The sequence below is a fragment of the Heloderma suspectum genome, chromosome 1, assembly GCF_057233095.1.
Source record: "Heloderma suspectum isolate Gila_16-S chromosome 1, 16-S_ref, whole genome shotgun sequence".
Classification (NCBI taxonomy): domain Eukaryota; kingdom Metazoa; phylum Chordata; class Lepidosauria; order Squamata; family Helodermatidae; genus Heloderma; species Heloderma suspectum.
Genome location: NC_139458.1, coordinates 339651411 through 339668761, shown reverse-complemented (window position 1 = coordinate 339668761; position 17351 = coordinate 339651411). Strand labels below are relative to the sequence as shown.

Here is a 17351-nt window from a genome sequence, read left to right as displayed (position 1 = left end):
CAATAGCGTAGATCTATACCACTATATAAGGAAAGTTAGGAGGCATTGTTGGTCATACACCAGGGATAGACAACTGGAGGTCTAGGGCTGAAATTTGGTCCCCTATTATTGTTAATTGTAGTTGTTTAAAATGAAGTATTCAAGTAGGCTTACAATAATATTACAATAATAATAAAAGCAATAAAATGATATCAGGATAACAATATAAATAAATCTCAGCCATATCTTAAAACATGCTAAAAACAGTCCATAATAGCAGACTAAATGCAATAGTAACAGTAAACCCTGATTAAAAGGCCCAGCAAAATCAAATTGTCTTTACTGCCCATCCAAAAGCAGGCAATGATGCAGCCAGCCAAGCACACCTTCTCATGGGAGGCCATTCTAGATCTTGGCCACCACAACTGAAAAGGCCCTCTCCTGGGTACCTGCCCACTGAGCATCCAAGGAGAAGTGGACCCAAGGAGGGCCTTCAAATTGGAATGGTGTTCTTAGGCAAGCTCATACGGGGGGCGGGGAAGGGCAATCCTTGAGATACTTTAGTCTCAGGCTGTTTGGGGATTTAAAAGGTCACAAACAGTTCCTTGAACTGTGCCCAGTAGTAAATTGGTAATCAATGAATCAAGTAAAAGATCAGTGAAATATGATCCAGTCAAGCTACATAAACCCTGGAAACAGGATTCTGAACTAATTGAAGCTTCTGGACTGTCATAATGGGCAGACCCACTTTTAGCACTTTACTAATCCACTTTTAGCACTTTCCAGACTAATCTAGCCTGGAAGTGAAAAGAGCATTAGTTTGAGGCCAAGACAGATTCTCAAGGAAAGGACATAGTTGGCATATAAGACAAATGTGTTAAAAAGAGCTTCTGGATCCCTTTGCCACCTGGGCATCCTGGAGCAGGGCCAGATCCAGGACCAGGACTATTCCCAAATGATTCAAGGGAGTGCAAAAAGGTAAAGGTGTCCCCGACCAGTCGTGTCCGACTCTAGGGTGTGGTGCTCATCTCCATTTCTAAGCCGAAGAGCCAGCGCTGTCCAAAGACGCTCCCGTGGTCATGTGGCTGGCATGACTGAACACCGAGGTGCACGGAACGCTGTTACCTTTCCCGCCAAAGCGGTACCTATTTATCTACTTGCAATTTCTTGCTTTCGAACTGCTAGGTTGGCAGGAGCTGGGACTGAAGACAGGAGCTCACTCCGTCACGCAGCACTCGGGTCTCAAACTGCTGTCCTGCAGACCTTCTGGTCTGCAGTTCAGCATCTTAACCACTAAGCCACCGCGGCCCCACAAGGGAGTGCATCCCATCCAAATAAACAACCTGAACACCCACTCCTGGATTACTGGAACCTTCAACCAATAGTACTTCTCTTCTCTCCGAATTAAGGCTGTTTAAACATGAGCCATTTATCATGCACTCGTGATTGGTCACTCGCGGAAGTTCACAGGTCCTATACACTACAGCACAGGGTACCTCCTGCTCTTGCAACCTTTATCACGGTTTTTTTAGGATGATAAAAGTCTGGCATTTTCCCTCCTCCTGCTATGAACCGTGGTAAATCTATGGTATATTAATGAAATGGTGCTTTATTGCAGCAATACTATAGTGCCATCTACTGGCTTTATAATGAAACATATGGAACCTATCCAGAAGAAAAGAAAAAGGAAGAAACTACGTGGCAAGGAGCCGATCATAATTCCGCAATGAACTGGGAAGCAGAAGCCCCAGTAAAGTCATCACATAGAGCAGCCCTAAGTTTGCTGTCAGACACTGGTTCAGAACTTCCACTGCCTTCCCAGGAGCAGGAGATGGAAATGAAATATAAAGTTGGATGTCATCCAGATACTGGTCACACCCAAGTCCAAATCTCCAGATTACCTCCCCCAGCACTTTCATGTAGGATAGAATCTTGCAGCACCCTATTTGCCAAAAGGCCACAGAATTGGTGTACTGGCACATAGGAATGAAGGGTTGAGAGGCGTAAGGGGAGAGCACTTATGGAACTCCTATTGTTGTCCATACTCAGGGAAGGAGGGTAATGAGTCCTTTGTGTGTGTCTCAGCTTGGAAGAGAGTGGCTGAGGTGAAAAATAGTGTGTATGTTTGAGTGGAGGGTGTCCTTGGGATCAGGGACTGTGCTTGTGGCTGGATGGGAAACAGAATCAGAAAGTGTTTAAGGTGTCCATTAGAAGGTCTCTGTCCCTAATCTCTGGTTCAGGTTGGGGGGCGTTGTTGTTGTTTTGAAGTGCAAAAAACCTCTTCCCCCCCCCCCCGCTACTTTTCTGCTCTTACAGGCCCACTGTTGGGAGCTGGCCTGCAATGAAATTTTGAAGAGAGAGAAGGAAGAGAAGAGCTCCATGTGAAATACCGGTATTTCACACAGCATCTGATTTTACTGCCCCAAACTGGAAACTTTGGATTCTGCAGAAGTTTAGTAGCTTCAGTACAGCAAAAGATCCAATCAACCTCCACAAACTTCTTTCTCCTCCTCCACTTTAATTTCTCCTAAATAGCTGTAGGACTCAAATAATTCCAAAGGAAGGGTTAGGACTATGTGATGTCATGATCGAGATGACATGTGATGTCATGATTAAAAGCTGGGGCTTTTAAATAGGTTCTACAGTTTTAAAAAAAGCTAGAAAAAGCCCTCAGGCTCATCACCTCATAAAGTTCATTTAAGTACGTGCAATCCTTACATGCCCTCCACAGCCTCCTAAATTCCTCTGAAGTACTACCTCTGTGAAAGGAGCCACTTGGCTTTGGTAATTCTCTCTATGCCCCCCTCCCCCTGCATTTCCAATCACCATTATTCTTTTCTTCTTCGCTCCTCTATCCTGTTCTTTCTTTCTCTTCTTTTTTCCACCCAGACAATATCTTGGGGAATTTTTAAAGAGAATTCTCTTTGGTGCGCAGGAGAAGTTCTGGACTGTATTTGACTTTATACAAACAGACAAGAGGGTTTGTTTTTCTCCTCCTCACTCAAGCCTTTGAGAAAAGTGGGTTCACATGGTTGCAGAGAAACAAATCTGGGGCTGTTTTGTTTGTCAGTTGCCATTATCCAGCAATAGGAAGGGCCGTAGCTCAGCGGCAGAGCACCTGTTTGGCATGCAGAAGGTCCCAGGTTCAATCCCCAGCATCTCCAGGTAGGGCGTGGAAAGAATCCTGCCTCAAACTTTGGAGGGCTGCTGCTGCCAGTCAGTGTCAAGAGTTCTGCGCTAGATGGACCCAGGGTCTGACTCAGTATAAGACAACTTCCTATGTTCCTATGAACAGAAAGCTTTAATAAAGAAATAGGAGGTTTGGGGGGGGGTTTAAGTGAAGGGGAGATAAATATTGCTACTTTATGCAACCTTATGTATGCCTACTGAGAAGTTTAATGTTTAATGAGGCTTACCCTCAGGAAAGTGTGTATAGGACTCCAGCACAAGTTACTTTTGCAGGGAGGTTTGCACCTTGATGTACTGCATGTTTACTCAGAAATAAGTTCTGAGTTGTGAGCATGGTTGTTGTTGTTCAGTTGTTCAGTCGTGTCCGACTCTTCGTGACCCCATGGACCATAGCACGCCAGGCCTTCCTGTCCTGCACTCTCTCCCGGAGCATGCTCAAGTTCATATTCCTTGCATCGGTGATGCTATCTAGCCATCTCATCCTCTGCTGTTCCCTTCTCCTTTTGCCTTCAGTCTTTCCCAGCATCAGGGTCTTTTCCAGGGAGTTTTCTCTTCACATTAGGTGGCCAAAATATTTGAGCTTCAGTTTCACTATCTGCCCTTCCAATGAGCACTCAGGGTTGATTTCCTTTAGGACTGACTGATTTGACCTCCTTGCAGTCTAGTGTGAGCATGGTACTGCAAGCTTAATACATACAGTGCCTACCCAATTCCGTCTAATGAATTGACTATCCTTTCAGCTCAGTCCTATGCATTTTTTGTCATTTGTGGGTTTGGGGTGTGTGTTTTTCTGCATGAACTCTAGCTTTAGTGGTGAGGGAAAGGCACTTAGTACATGCTCAGAGCTTCTCCATAACTTAACCCTAGTTTTGAAAACAGACTCATTGGCTGAATCTTGGTGAAGTCTTGGCACAAATGAAGTTATGGGGAGGAAGATACAATGAGAGCTTGTGCGTAACAAGGAGAAGGTGGAGGAGAGTTGCACAAAACAAGACATCACTTTTTATGAAGAGTTGCTGAAGCATGGTAGGATGAGGAGGGATGGTTGCATGGAGGGGAATAGAATTGGTAGGAGGAGAATGTAAGTGCCCAGTGGTGAAAGAAAAACATTCTGCATATGCTCAGAGGCACTCTATATTTAAGAACATAAGAAGAGCTGTGCTGCATCAGACCAAGGTCCATCTAGTCCAGCATTCTGTTCACATAGTGGCAGACCAGATGCCCACGGGAAACCCACAAGCAGGACATGAGTGCAATAGCACCTTCCCACTCATGTCCCCCTGCTGCTAACATTGGTGAAATGTAAATAAATGCTAATAATTCTAAATTTGCATGCATGTATAGACTTCAGAAATTTTGCAGTTTTCTTTCCTGGGGGACACCTCTAATGATCTGTGCATTTTCATACAAATTTACCCAAAAACTATTGGGGAAGGACTGAACGGAAAGGAAAGTAGCCGCTGCCATTTGCGTACGCGTTTTGTTTTTTTTACCCAGAGCCCTCCGCGGCCAGAAATCCAGCTGTGGACGGCCCTGGCCTGGGCCTGGCTGGCTGCTCCACGGAGCCGCTGCAGAGCACAGCCAGCTGTCGAGGATTCCGGGCGGGAGGACCGGATCGCCTCCCCCCCCCCACCATGAACAGAATCCACGAAAAGGTAAGTTACTTTCGTACATCCCTAGTCAGCTAGGACTGTGCTTAATAGCTGTGCCCTGGCTCAAGGTGGCTAGGTAGTTACTATGTTGCATCTGTGCAAGGGAATGGGATTGGCTTTGTCCACAATTTTTTGTTGAGTGGCTATCAGTTCTATGTAGATAAACTGCCCTACCCATGACAAGTGTGTCTGTTTAAGAGTATGAATCTCATGTATATAGATTGTAAGCTATTGTAGATTGAAGTACTAGTTCCCCTCCACTCAGCACTAGTTAGGCCTCATCTGGAGTACTGTGCCAAGTTCTGGGCACCACACTTTAAGAAGGACACAGACAAACTGGAGAGGGTTCAGAAGAGAGCAACGAAGATGATCAGGGACTGACAACAAAACCCTATGAAGAGAGACTGAAAGAACTGGGTATGTTTAGCCTTGAGAAGAGAAGACTGAAGGGAGATATGATAGCACTCTTCAAGTTCTTGAAAGGTTGTCACAGAGAGGAAGGCCAGGATCTCTTCTCGATCATCCCAGAGTGCAGGACACAGAATAATGGGTTCAAGTTACAGGAAGCCAGATTCTGGCTGAACATCAGGAAAAAATTCCTGTTAGAGCAATATGACAATGGAACCAATTACCCAGGGAGGTGGTGGGCTCTTCCACACTGGAGGCATTCAAGATGAGGCTGGACAGCCATCTGTCAGGGATGCTCTGACTTGGTCTCCTGCATTGAGCAGCGGGTTGGACTCAATGATCTTGTAAGCCCCTTCCAACCCTGCTATTCTATGATTCTAAGCTCTGATGAGGTTGTACACTTGTAAACCTGCAGCCCATCACATCTTCCGAGCATCTATACATAGGACCAATTAGACATGTGCAGTGTTTGTCACGTGTTGCAATGCCACTTGGAAATAAGTTCTGTGTAGGAATTTGTGAAGTTGCCCTTGACAAGGGGAAGAGGCGGGGGGAAAGAAAAGAGAAACAGCCTTGATTTTTGTCAAGGTTTCCTGGAACCTTAGCCCTGCGTTATCACCCAGACATGTGAAGCAGTAATTAAGAAAAGAGTACCTCTGAGAAACTGCAGACTGCATGCACTCTCCTCACTACTAATAACCCTAAGCAGTCCGATGAAGGAGTGGCGTTAGGCCAGAAGGTAACGTCTGGGCAGGTTCCATCTTGCCATTAGCCAACTCAAAATAGGCGTGGCTTCTGCAGGCTTGAATTTAGAAATTAAGCCCCATGAGAGCGTTTACATTTACGCATAAAGATACGGTGTTGGCTACCTCAGCAAGAGTTCGCTGGTGTGTCTGTCCCCTGGGGTGTTGTTTCGTCTGCTCCACCTGCCCAGGCGGAGGAGGGACCAAGCAGCGGAGAAGCAGGAAAAGCGCACAGCGCCGGCACTTGCTGCAAACTGAGGCGACGACCCAGCGCCTCAGCCTGAGTTGCTGCTGTCGCTGCCTCAGGAGACGGTCGCCAGCGCGGGTCCGCCAGGCCCTTCAGGAGGAAGCGGCCATGTGACCCACACACACTCCGCCCCTTCTCAATGTATGACCCCCGAGCCCTGAAACGAGTGTCGGCTGCGTGGCTCCTGCTGCTGCTGTGGCCGGTCGTTCCTGCTCCTCCTCCTCCTCCAGTGGCGTCAGGTAGGTCATGGAAGAAGGAAAGGGGCCCCTACCGGAGATCACTTTCTCCCACAGGCTTTGGCTTTCCCTGTGTCTTTTCTTTGTGCTCCTCGCAGGCCTTCTCAGGAACCTCGGGGAGGGTTGCCAAGTCAGGTTGCAGAAGAAGAAGGTGCTCTGAGTGGAAGTGTAGTTTGCAAAAATAAGAGATTTCCCTTAGGAACGATTGGGGCTGTGGCGTAGTGGAATAAGATGTGTGTGCCGGGGCTTAATTTCATGCTGGCCTCAGTCCTGGAACCTGTTTAAAATGGCATAATTCAGATCTGGAGCAGGTGATAAACAAGAGTGCCTCTGAACACATGCGGAGTTGCACCCGTTGCTATGGAGAAAAGAAAGTCCACCTTTTTAAAGTGGCACAGCTTAGAGATACTGTGCAAGACTTCAAAGCATTGTTGAGCCCTGATCAGAGAGAGGTGGAATTTAGGGATGGCCTGGAAGGCATCCCCCTTCCCAATCTTTCAGGCCATATGACTGACGATCATACCTCAAGATCACTTATGAGCCCCGTTTGGGCATTCTTAAGCCCACTTACCTTCACGCATGAGAGGGGCTGCACTGTGTGTCATGTATCACACATGGCACATTTCCCCACCAGGCATTTGCATGTAGGCCTCCCCGCTCCAAACGTGTGTGTTCTATGCGTGGCCCTGCCATGCACAACATCAAGGGATTTGGGTTATGCAGCATGATCCTGCTCTCACTCTGACCTCCATTTAAGATCACCAAATAGGGCTATATTGCTGGACAGCTCACTGATTATAAGCACTGCCTATTCTTTTAAATAACTTACAGGGCAATGCTATGCATTTCTACTCAGACGTAAGCTTCACTGAGTGTGTAGGATTGCAGCCTTAATAGACTGAAGTACACGGTATGTATGTTAAAGGCACAAATAATTTGTGCCTCTTATTTATCCAGATAATACACTTGCTCTGTACATGCCTAGAGGGCCTCTCTTAACTTCCAAGATTGGAACTAGACATTATAAAGGAAATACAGGGATCCTAATGCTGTGTTTCTCTTGTAACACTGATGTACAGGCTGGGAGAACTTGCATGGGAGAATTGGCATCCTGGAGGAGTACTTAATTCTTTCCCCAGTAGCTTATTCTCCTCTGCAAATGTCCCCACCCCAACAATTTTTTTTTCCTCAGCCAGGATCCAATACCAGAAGGGAGCTTGACTGGGGGAAACAGCTAGAGGTGGGGGGATTTGCAGGCAACAATCAGTGGGTGCAAGGCCTAAGCTAGGGGTGTTGAACCTTAGGCTTGCAGGCTAAATCTGGCCTTCTGGGGTTCCCCCAAAGGCCACACACCTCTTTTCCCAACCCCTAATCAGTTGATGGTTTTCTGGCTTTTCCATGTTTTTCCCCATTCTAAAAGGTTGAAATGCCTCTCCTAAGGCTTAGTTACTGGCAGGAAGAACTTTAAGTTAAAATATGCTGGTATTTTGGCCCCACTCATCACTGGAATCCCTGGGAGACTGTCCAAAATAGAATTTGACTTTCAGGCTGGAAGAAGTTCAACACCCCTGTGTTAAGCAAACTTCTTCAGAGCCACCTTGAGGCACCCTTGCATTCAAGAGGACAGTGTTAAATTAAATTAAGTGCCCATGCTGTTTTGCCTGGGTATTCATACATTTCACATAATTTTATAGCTTTTTTTGTCATATTTTGATCTAACTTTTAATAAATGACCTGGTTCAGATATGACAACACACCATGGTTTATTATAAGCATGAGCCTCCGGCTCGTGCACTCGCCCTGCCCCTCTCTTCCTCTTCCATGCATGAGAGGTGATCAAAAGCTCCTGCTTTCTCTTTTGAATAAGTTGCAGTGACCTATTATATACAAATTCCAGAAACTGTGGTTTATTCTAACTCTGGTTAGCTAACAAACCAGAATATCAAACTGCAGCTTGATCCTGATTTGTTTTAACCACAAATAAAAATAAAATCAACAAGTGTTGTCCCCAGTCCTACCATTTCAGGAGCTAACTCCTGAAGGCTCTACTACAGTGTCCAATTTATGGTGTATTCATTTCTTCCACAATGACCTGTCTTCTACCAGTTTAAAAGAGGATGTTTGTTCTTTTGGCTAAATGTATACTAGAAAAACATAACTGTCTTGCAGTAAGTTACCAACAGTTCAAAATATACCACAACAATTGCAGGGTGTGTCATGGCAGGCTGTGCATTGGATGGTGCCTTAGCATTCATGTGTATATTTACATCAGGGGTGGAGACCATGTGGCCCTACAGATGTTTTTGGACTGCAACTCCCTTGCCAGCATAGCCAGTTGGTGAGGCATGATGGGAGTGCAGTCCAACAACATCTGAAGGGGCGCACATTTCCACTCCTGATATGCATTCATCTGCACCAGAGACAAAATGCAGCCATTCCCTTCTTCAAGATTTAATTTCTAGAAACTCTGCCCTGGTTTGGATGTACATATCTCAGTTTATTAAGCTGAGATATGTACATGCCATGCATGCTCCATCTTTGTGCTGCTCCTTCCTTCTCGGATTGAAAACGTTTAATCTTAATTTGAATGTGTCTCTGTGTTTGAAGCCTACAGTACCATATTCAGTCACTAGGTGGAAGACTTCCCTATCGGCACATAGCTTTGTGTTGGATCAGATGACACAACTTGAAACGAGGGGGACAGAGTAATATGGCTGCCTCTCTCCCTGCTGTGAGGCAGCCCCCCCAGTGGAATGGAGTGGACAAACCCGTCCCTCAGGGGCCTCAGGGGTGCATTATGGGGTGCCAATAGGCATGGCTTCACTCACACAGGGCAGACACAATGCATCCAACTCTGACAGCTTCATAAGTTTGCTTGAGGGCTTCACCGTGTCAAATGAAGGGCTATTCCAACCTGTGCGAAGCCAAGTCCATTATAAATGAAAATAGGGACATTGATTTACCATGGATAGGTCTAGAAAACAGGTGCTTGTCCCTAATAAATTGAGACACTTGGAGGCATATGTATTTGTTGTTACTCTATAACCAGCAGCAGAAGAAGTGTTTTAAATTTTAGCTAGTGTAGTATTAAATGCATGAGCTATAAATAGAAATCCGTGATTAAAATCCCACTGGGTAGCCTTAGGCAAGCCATTATACCCCAGTCTTTCATCTGTAATATGGAGACAATGATATTGGCCTACCTTATAGGGTTGTTGCTTGAATTACAGAGATAATATGTGAGATGCTTTGAGAGCTCTAATGAGGAAAGTCTGGTATTTCCATGAAACCCTGTGTAGTAGTTTCACAATTCCACTATACCACAATGCCACCTAGTGCTTGTGTAATGGAACATATAGAAAGACAGAGAAAGAAAATTGCCAGAAAAAAACACATGTAAAGCAGCTGATCTTAATCCCACAAAGAATCTGGAAGCAGAAGACCTAGTAAAATGGCAGGTTAACAGCCACCATGTAGCTGTCTAGAGGCTTTTCTACATCTGCAGCCAGAAGTAGCCAGTGTTGTTTGCAACCAGCTAGTTTTTCCATCTGGACTATCAACTACAATAAAAAAACTTCAAAATAGCGCCAGCTGCATCCATACTTCTCGCCTGCCCATGCATCACCATCCTATTGCATCACCTGCAGCATTTGATGAAAGCAAGTGAGACAATCTCATGCTGCTTTCACTGTTTCTTTTCCTGGCAATCACAAGGGGTTGCATTCAGCAAGGAAGATTTTTAATGTACAGCAGAGTTCATGCTGTCCATGACGATCTGTGAGTTGGAACTTTTGAATGTGTCGCAATTGTGGTTGCAATTGTGTTAATAAAGTCAGGCTTCTAGATCAGAGTACAAAACTGTAAGATTGCCCTAGGTATCATACGATTGCAAAATACAAAACAATTGGGGTTATTTCTACTTCCTGAACCTATCTCTTTCCCCATATAGCACAAACTCTGTGTCTTTTAGATTATAAACTCCTTGAGGCTTATATATATGAAAATACAAATTATAATCTGGCACGATGCCATCATATTATCATGAATTTCTTCAAAGCAATGAGAAATAACTTTTTAGAAGAATCGAAGCTGAGATTTTTCAGTGTGCCGTTGCTTTCCTTTTGGAGCTACAAATTTACATTCAATCTGACCTTTATTATCTTGAAATATATCAGCTTCAGTTTCTTAAGTGAGACATTTTCATACAATTCATGTTTGATGCTAGGTGTAATTGCTTGATTTTCAAAACTGACACAAAAGCTGATTATAATATACTTGCTGAATTAGAAGTAATATTGTGAGGCATGGTAATTAATTGCACAGCAAAACTGAACACCCCGTTGCAGTATGGGATTTGGAATAATGCCCGATACTTGCTTGGGATCTGCAAAAGTCAAAATGCCAATATTCAATTTCACTTCCCTTTTAACTTATTCCTCCATCTGACATTGTTCTATAATATATTTGCTATTCTTAATTCCACAAGAAATTCAATTCAAGAGGATTTTGTGGCTTTAATTATATTTGTTTCAATGGGGTAGCATTGAATTAACTGTAGTTTGGCTGCTTATTTTTATCTTGGTAACACAGTATTGAATACTTGCCTGCCATTGTGTTATTTTTGTGGGCTATTTTCAGTAGGAGGAAGGAACACAGCACTGAAGGCCCATAGTTCTATAACCGAAGAAATTTCTTTAGCTCTGTTCCCAGTGCAAAGCAGCCCTCGTTTTAAGTGACAACATCATGATTCATCTGTGTTCCAACCTGTTGTTCGCATTCATCCCAGATTTCTAGGGTACTCTGAGGTTGAGAGCTTTCTACCTCGGGGAACTCTTTCTACGTTAACACCCACCCCTGTGGAACTTTTATGAGTAGCAGTTGATTCTGGGGCATGCTGTAGAGCAGGAGTGGGCAACTTGTGGCCCTCCAGATGTTTTGTCCTAGAATTCTAATCATTCCTTACTATTGGGTATGCTGGCTAGGGCTGATGGGAGCCAAAACATTTAGAGGGCCACAACTTTCCCACCCCTGCTCTCAGTCCGAACCGAAGCACATGTTACTTTAAAGACATAGCTAGCAACTACATCTTTTTTTTTACTCTAGAGTAAGTGCAGGGGTCCCTATTTAGATCAGGACCCTAGCATTCGGGTAGGGGGCTTTTAACCCTCTCCCCCATACACACTATGGTCCAGATTGTGGGGGGGTGATTTATATTGCCAGGTAGTATTCCATCAAAGCAAATAGATAACTATTTGACAATATATATTGCAGGCATGAGAGGCCAATCCAGATCAGGGCTGCAGCAGGGGAAGGGGAAAGAGTTAAAGCCCCCCCTACCCAACATGTTAGCAGCACTTACTCTAGAGTAGGCATTGAGAGCCAAATTCAAGGGTGCATTCTGAGTTTCAGAGAAACTCTCAAGGGGTGCATTCCAGTGGTTGGGGCCAAAAGCAAAAGGAGTGGGCCCCAAAATACTAGCACATTTTAGCTTAAAGCTCAGTACTAAAGCCTCAAGAGAAGCATTTCAGCCTTTTAGAATGAGAAAGGGCTGTGCAAAACTCAGGAAATCACCAAACAATTAGTGGTCAGGGGGAAAGGGGTGAGACCTGGGGAAGGAGGCATAACCTTCTAGGGAACCCCAGAGGGCTAGATTGGGACCCCAGTTTCACAGAGTATGAATGTAATGTGTATTGTTGATAAGAATTTCTTGTATTTTGTAGACATAGCTAGTTCTTTGTGTGTGTTGTGAGATAACTGTGAATAATAGAATGTATTCTTGGAAAGAAGGGAAAACATTCTTGGAAATGGAGCAAGGTTGCCACAAGTGGGTTAGTTAAGTACTAAAACCAGAAAGCTGCTTAGTGTAGCAGGTGTTACTGGTGTCAGTGGCAGGACTGGTTACATTGAGAACAATGGGAATGGTGGTATGAGCAGGTTTGAAACTAAGGATGAGGTCATCGACATCATGGGGGTTATAAAAGTCCAGGATAAGATTTGTTTGGGAGAGAGATCCCGGGAGAACAAGAAACCCACCATAAGTGTTTAGGCTGGCTTCGCCCACCATGCCTCCCATTTAGGTAAATATGAAACTTTGATATTGACTGTTAGATTGAGAGAAACTGAGGTTTTACTATGTTAACAATATGGTTGCTACTATTTTCTTTATACTTTTAGTGATTATAACTTGTGTGTATTTAGGGATGTTTGTAATCTGCCTCATCTTAGCTAAAGCTCGTTATTCTCTTAGACTGTTTTGAGCAACGAACACATATTCTTTGATACCATGTTTGTGTTGTCTGGCTTGAGAGAGTTTTCAGGGACCTCTTTTGTTGTTCAGTCGTTCAGTCGTGTCCGACTCTTCAGGGACCTCTACCCATACATTAATTCTTGAAGCCCTAAACACTTGGTAAAGATTTGCAAATCAATCACTGAGTGGTGTCTGTCCATGTAGCTGCAGTTTTGTCTCTTGGTCAAGTGAGTTAAAGACACACTTGTTCAAGTTTGGGAAACAAGCTAGTTAGATGGCGCGAGAAGAAGTTACTTGTCTCACCAGGAGGGCTGGATTTGGCCCACAGGCCTGAGTTCCTGCACCTTTGCTCTACCATAAAAAAACAAGACATAGCTGCTAAGTAATGTGTGCTTTGGCTCTTAATTCTTGCACAGTGTTGGCCAGGATTCTTTGGCCCCATTGTTTGTCGACGTAAAGTGCATTCAAGCTTTAACACTCTCCTTTCTCCACAATGCAGGGGGAGATTGATAGTGGGAAGCAAACTGTCTTTTAGGGAAGCTTGTCCATCATTATTATCACTGAAGACACCATGATATATTTCCAAGGAATTTTAATGCTCTTGGATAAGGATTCCAAGTTGACACTCTGCTAACATTGCCATGAAGAGAGGCACAACCTGAAGTTACAAGCAGGGAAACTACTCAGCAGGAGTTTGTCTCTCACTTGTGGCCCCTTGAGCCCTATGACTATATACGATTCCTCACATGGGCAGACCACTCTATAAAACCACCTATTCATATGAGGCCTATGATATTTTAAAGCTTAGAAGGCATAGAATATAGTTCATACACTCCAGGCATACTTCAGATAAATTACATATTTTATTTTTTAAAAAACAGATACATAGACACAGAATTGCAAATAGACAACAAAAGCTACCTTTCATTACTGACTTTCTAAGTGAAACTGACATGGTATCAATGGGGTTTTCCAAAGCCAAGACACAAAACTTGGTTTACCTCCTGTAGAAGAATGTTAGTCCCATAGTTAAACAACTTTTCCTTGATAAATGCAAAGCTGGGCTCTGCTGTAGTTCCAAAAGTGCGGTATGCAAGCTCGTGATCACTGTTATTCTAACCAAGTCAAAGACACAAGACTGACCCAAGCCAAATTCATCTAGTGCACAGACTTCAAATACATGCCCATCATAGGAGGTTTCTCAATATTTAAAGGGGTTCCTCAATATTATAAACTAATCCTTAGGAATATGTGGGTTATTTCAAGGAATCATTTGGTTTTTTAATTATATGTATATCCTCCTCTTCAAGGAGCTCAGAGCAATGCACAAAGCTGTAACTCCCCACACCCACACACACACACACACATACACATTTTATCCTCATGACAACCCTGATGGGTTAGGCTAAGAGATGGAGACCTGCCCTAGGTCACCCAGTGAGCTTCATGGCTAAGTATGGATTTGAATATGGCTCTTCTCCAGTCCTAGGCCAACACTGGTGATACCATTTCTAGCCAAACTCAAGCCTTCTTCCTTAGGCTGCCAAGTATAAACATTTATTATGTATTGTTATTTACAAAATTTATATACCACTCCACATCAAAGGTTTTGGAGCAGTGAACAACAAGATAAAAGAATAAAACACCATATTAAAACAATTAAAACATTTTAAAAGAAACAGATTTTGACCTTAATAAACTGCAGCTGGTCACTCAGGGAAGGCCCCTCAAAATAACAGTGTCTTCTGGAGGCGCTGAAAGCAACATGATGTTGGAGCTTGTCTGACCTTCAAAGTCAGGGAGTTCCACAGGAAGGGGGCCACTACACTGAAGGCTCTTTTTCTCATGGAGTCCGGACGGACCATGGGTCCATGTGGAACCACCAGGGACGTGGCCTTTGATGACCTCAGTGACCGGGCAGATTGGTAAAGAAGGTGCTTTCTCAGGTATCCTGGTCCCAAGTTGTTTAGGCTTTGTACACTAGTACTAATACCTTAAACCTGGCCCAGTAGTGAATAGACAGCCAGTGCAGTTCCCTCAGCAAAGGATTTACATGCTGGAAAGGGGCAGCTCCTGAGAACAGCCAAGCTGCTGCATTCTGCACTAGCTCCAGTTTCCGGACCAGCCTCAAGGGCAGCCCCATACAGAGCACATTGCAGCAATCCACTGTTGAGGTTACTAATGCCTGTACCACTGTGGCCAAGCTATCCCTGTCCAGGAGAGACCAAAGCTGGTAAAAGGCACTCTGAGCTGCCACAGCCACTTGGGCCTGCAGCAACAATGATGGATCTAGGAGTACCCCCAGACTACGAACCTGATCTTTCAGAGGGAGTGCAACCTCATCCAGAACAGGTAATGAGCCTATCTCCTGGACCCAGGAACCACTCACCCATAGGGCTTCCGTCTTGCCAGGATTTCGCTTCATTTTATTGGCCCTCATCCAGCCCATTACTGAGTCTAGGCACTGTTCCAGGATTTCCACAGCATCTCTGGATTCAGATGCCACAGGGAGATAGAGCTGCATGTCATCAGCATACTGATGGCGTTTAGCTCCAAATCCCCTAGTGACCGCTCCCAATGGCTTCATATAGATGTTAAATAACACTGGGGACAAGATGGTACCCTGCGGCACCCCATAGATCAATTGCCAAGGGGCTGAGGAATAGTCACCTAATGTTACTCTCTGAAATCGGCCCCGTAGGCAGGACTGGAACCACTGTAACACAGTGCCTCTGATACCCATCTCACCGAGTCGATCCAGGAGGATACCATGGTTGATGGTATCAAAAGCCAATGAGAGATTGAGCAGAATTAACAGGTTGCACTCTTCCTGTCCCTCTCTTGATAAAGATCATCCATCAAGATGACTAAGGCTGATTCAGTCCCTGCAATTTAAGTAGGTATTTAAATTGCAAAGTTACAAGATGCAAAGTAGTTCCTGGGAAAGCATGGAGAGATCATGAGATACCATATCTAAAAGAACAAGCAAGGCATTCTATGTGGCAGCTCTCCCAAGCGGATGATTGAGCAAACAGAATTTAATGCACATCACAGAAGATTCTAAATTTTAAGTGCTACTGATTTGGGAAAAGAATGACCAGCCAGGAGGAACTATTTAGAATTTTATACAAGCAGAATAACGTGGGCAGACCTTTCACAAAAGGAGACACATTATTGACTGTAAGAAAATATTTAGATTTTCAGCTACGTTCTTGCTATAAGATAGGGTTGGGGAAATATAATCAAGTGGGGGCCAAATGGCTCACCATCCAGCCCTCTGTGGGCTGAATGACATCAGGAGGAGGGGCCACACGTCATCATTTGGTCCCTCTTCCACCTGGCACATCAGCTAGGAACCAGCTTTATTGCACGCAGGTTTCCCCCATCGGGGGACTGACATGCTGGGTGGATCATTCACCCAGTGTGGCAGCTGAGGCAGCTTCGTCTGCCATACTCCTTCTCCGATAGGGTGAGGCCACGGAGCAGGTGAAGCCAAGCTGGCTGGTTGTCTCCTTTGCACGCCGCTTGCTGTCCTAATTGGGGATGCGAACAGAGCGTGAAGGGAAGGGACTCAACCTGAGCTTGTAGGAGCTCTTGCAATCACCGGTTGAGTGCTCAGGACAAGCAAAGCCCACTCAGCCTGCATTTGCAAGAGCTCCTGCAAGCACCATCCCAAGCGTGCATCCACTGCTGCCCCAGGGGAATCCTCTTGTTATGTCTGATCAGATCCGAAATGATAATGGGACTCCTCTTCCCGCCTTCTCTACAAGCCCCCTGCAAACTCTAGGCTGGGTGTGTGTCTTGTAATGGGGAAGGGCCCATGGAGGAAGCCCAGCCTCCACAGGCCAGACTGTGAACCACCATGCACCACATTAGGCCTGTGGGTTGAAGTATCCCTACCCCTGCTATAAGAAGAGACTGCTGTTTTTTTCTGTCATCTTGTCTCAGCTGAGTGGAGCAGAACATGGCAACCATGTTGCTCATAGAGCTTTTCTATATGAGACATTTATTGTGCACTTGTGATTCTTTACTCACTGTTGTTTATGGTTTAGACAGAGGGCATCTCTATACCAGCCTAAAATCCTGCATTTAAAATAGAGCTTTCTGCTTCTGTTTTAAATGCAGGATCACGACGACTCCCTTTTTCACATGCTTCCTTTTCCCTTTCCCCTTCCTTCTCCCCATATCTGAGACTTCCATTATCTTTCATTGATCTCGCTCCTCTTCTTGCCGCTTTTACTCTTTTCATGGAGGAAACTGAAGCGGAACACAACAGGGTAATGTGACAGCTCATTATCTGCGAGCTATTTAAAAATGGAACAAAGGGCATGTAGTGCAGGAGATGCCTTGAATGATCACAGCGTCGTGTAAAGAGCCTGCGAATTCCGTGAAGAAGCAATCTCAATCACAGGATAAAAGCTCAGTGTGAAGGAGTCTTATGATGTGATCCTCCAGTTTCACTTCTGTTTTTTAAGAGCACTTTCCCAGGTTTCTTTAGAGTGGGGAAAATAAGGTATTATTTCTGAAAGCAAAAGAAAAGGTATTTTTATATTTGTGAAATTGTGATATTCTGTAATAGCACAGCTAGTATATATCCTAGAGGTTATGTGGCAGAAAAGTAGGAAAGGAAACGATTTTTGAGAGCTCAGA

General features: G+C 44.6%; 1 protein-coding gene across 1 annotated transcript in view; it reads left to right on the top strand.

The window, feature by feature from the left end:
* Positions 1-6357: 6357 nt before the first annotated feature.
* Positions 6358-17351, top strand: part of LOC146359577 (interleukin-20 receptor subunit alpha-like) — a 41113-nt gene continuing 30119 nt past the window's right edge. The window contains exon 1 of the mRNA XM_084816967.1: positions 6358-6457. Within this exon, the coding sequence (XP_084673093.1) occupies positions 6358-6457 (100 nt within the window). The remainder of the gene's footprint in view (positions 6458-17351) is intronic.